General features: G+C 43.6%; 1 protein-coding gene across 1 annotated transcript; it reads right to left on the bottom strand.

Moving 5' to 3' along the window:
• On the bottom strand, positions 1–2,081 carry LOC147635112 (large ribosomal subunit protein eL42-like). Its single transcript, XM_086804409.1, has 5 exons — positions 1,917–2,081; positions 949–1,060; positions 777–844; positions 551–625; positions 1–430 (listed from the first exon to the last, which is right to left on the bottom strand). The coding sequence occupies exons 1-5, from the start codon at positions 2,064–2,066 to the stop codon at positions 374–376; spliced, it is 462 nt and encodes a 153-aa protein (XP_086660535.1). The 5' UTR covers positions 2,067–2,081; the 3' UTR covers positions 1–373.
• Positions 2,082–2,390: the final 309 nt, after the last annotated feature.

Below are 2,390 nucleotides of genomic sequence, written 5' to 3'. Positions count from 1 at the left end.
CCGCATGCTAGTTAGACATTCTAGCACCTTGGGAAACTTTCCACAAGAATATATAAGCATAAACAGTTTCAAAGAATCAACATCATGCAACTCAATCAAAACTCAGAAAACATTAGTGACCATCACATGCAGCATCCTCTTCTTGTTCCGAACCAAGATTAACATTGAGTGTGCAACTTCAGGGCCTTCATGGCTGGTAGCTTCAAGAGAACACCAGAATATCAAAAAAAGCACCCATTTACAAAGACTCAAAACACAGCTACCACTCACTCAGGTTAAGACTGGAAATGGAAAACATATCGTCTCTGCACTGCCGCATACATATAAATAAAAACAAAAAAAAATTGCCCGTGACTTAGGGTGAGTTGTACACTCAGTACAAAGCACCCTTGCGCTTCTTGTCACCACCAATCTCAAAATGCTTGCATCGCTGTTTCAATGCAAAAATCAACAGTCATGAAAATGTCCGGCACCCTACATTTGCAACTGCGGTACCCTCGCAAGCAGAAAGATGCTACATCTTACTATCTCATTAAAATAGAAAATATACCTTAATAGGATGCTGAGTCACATGCTTGCAAGCCTGGCACTGCAGCCTCAAAACAATCTTCTTGGTAGTCTTAGCCTGCCCATCAAACAACAAGACAGAATACTATTAGTCATCGCATGATATTAGAAGACAATAACAACCCTGGATAAGCTAAAGACTTTGATAGCAAATACCCACTCCCTACACAGCAAAGTGTATTCCTACTGTGTTCAGCTAGCTACTGCACCTTCTTGTGGAAAACAGGCTTCGTTTGACCACCATAACCAGACTGCTTCCGGTCATAGCGTCTCTTACCTGCATGGTTTACAATGATCTATAAGTATCAAAAAATGAGTTCAGTATGCAGGAGATAGAAAAATAATTCCCAATCAGATACTAACTGCAAAACCACTTCCTACCTTGAACATAGAGACTATCCTTCCCCTTCTTGTATTGGGTCACTTTATGGAGAGTGTGCTTCTTGCAATCCTTCCCCTTGCAAAAGGTCTTCTTTGTTTTTGGAACATTCACCTAGACAATCATCATGCAGGCAGTTAGACGCTTGGCTAGGTATCTGTTATACATGACTTAACATAACTTTAAATAATAGCCGGGAGTCCTCCTATGATGAAATATGCGTAGTGACACCCGTAGCATGACAAACAAGATCTTTCTGCAATCAGCCTTACGCCAAGAGAGAAGACGATTGCGCAAGCTGAAATTCAACACCTAATTCCAGAATGCACGTGCTTGCTGTGTCTAAATGAGGTCCTTTTTCCTACCCGCATTGGAGTCTGAAAGGAGATCCCACGTTCAAGCCCCATGCCTTTTGATAGTTCAATTCCCTACTCCTTCTTGAGCATTGAAACCATAAGGATCATATGTATTTTACTTAGTGCATCATCCTGGGATCTTGGGCGTCTCTCTCTCTCTCTCTCTCTCTCTCTCTCTCTCTCTCTCTCTCTCTCTCACACGCCTGCATGCCAACAGACCGGTAAGATGTTGTTTCTTTTTCTCTTGCTAGGACCGGAGAGTCAGCTCAGATATGCATAGGCCATTTTGGTTTACCTCAAACGTTGATATAACTCTCTCTCTCTCTCTCTCTCTCTCTCTCTCTCTCTGTGAGCTTCCGTGCATGGCTTCTAATCAAGAGATCGTTCCATCAGCGCGGCTAAATAAATTATTGATGGTCCAGTGGCTTGGCAATGACTTTGAAAGGCTCAAAATCGTCGCACCCCCCTCCCCCTTAGTATAGGTGGGCTCCCTCCCTCCCCCGCTCCCTCATCAAAACCACAGAAAAATCCATTCACCAAGAAATACACTCACAATTTCCCAAGTATTCAGAGAAGCGTACTTGAGAGAGAGAGAGAGAGAGAGAGAGAGATACCATCGTCACGCGCGAAGCCTGCGACAGCAACGCTTCTTCGCGGAGAGAGCAACGCCGATCACAACCAGCAGAAGAATCCTGGGGTAGCAGCAGGTAGTGAATAATGTTGAAGGCACGAGAACTAGGGCTTCTCAAAACGATTCCACACATGGGTGGTGCTGCGCCCCGCGCCTACGTCGTGTGAAACCATCCTCGGTCTTCAAAAAAACGGAGGAGGGCTTTACACCCTAAATAACAATGCAAAGGACATTGATGTGTCTCCACAACAATTGCCAACTACTTGATGGTTTTACCTCTTAGCTTGCCCATTTGTATCTTGTCGTTGCTGTCGCTACCTTTGTCCCTTCCTTTGGCCAAAAAAAAATGGCTTGCATAGTGTATAAAGGGCCTAAGTTGTAGTACACACAAGCAATCTTGCTAAATATTGCCACTTTGAAAAAATGCTAACATGTCTTGTAGCTTCTAATCGGAAAA

This window comes from Cibotium barometz, chromosome 10 (assembly GCF_041138505.1).
Source record: "Cibotium barometz isolate CiBa-2024 chromosome 10, ASM4113850v1, whole genome shotgun sequence".
In the NCBI taxonomy this organism is placed as follows: domain Eukaryota; kingdom Viridiplantae; phylum Streptophyta; class Polypodiopsida; order Cyatheales; family Cibotiaceae; genus Cibotium; species Cibotium barometz.
Note: the sequence above shows the minus strand (reverse complement) of the source record. Positions and strands in the feature narration are given on the sequence as shown.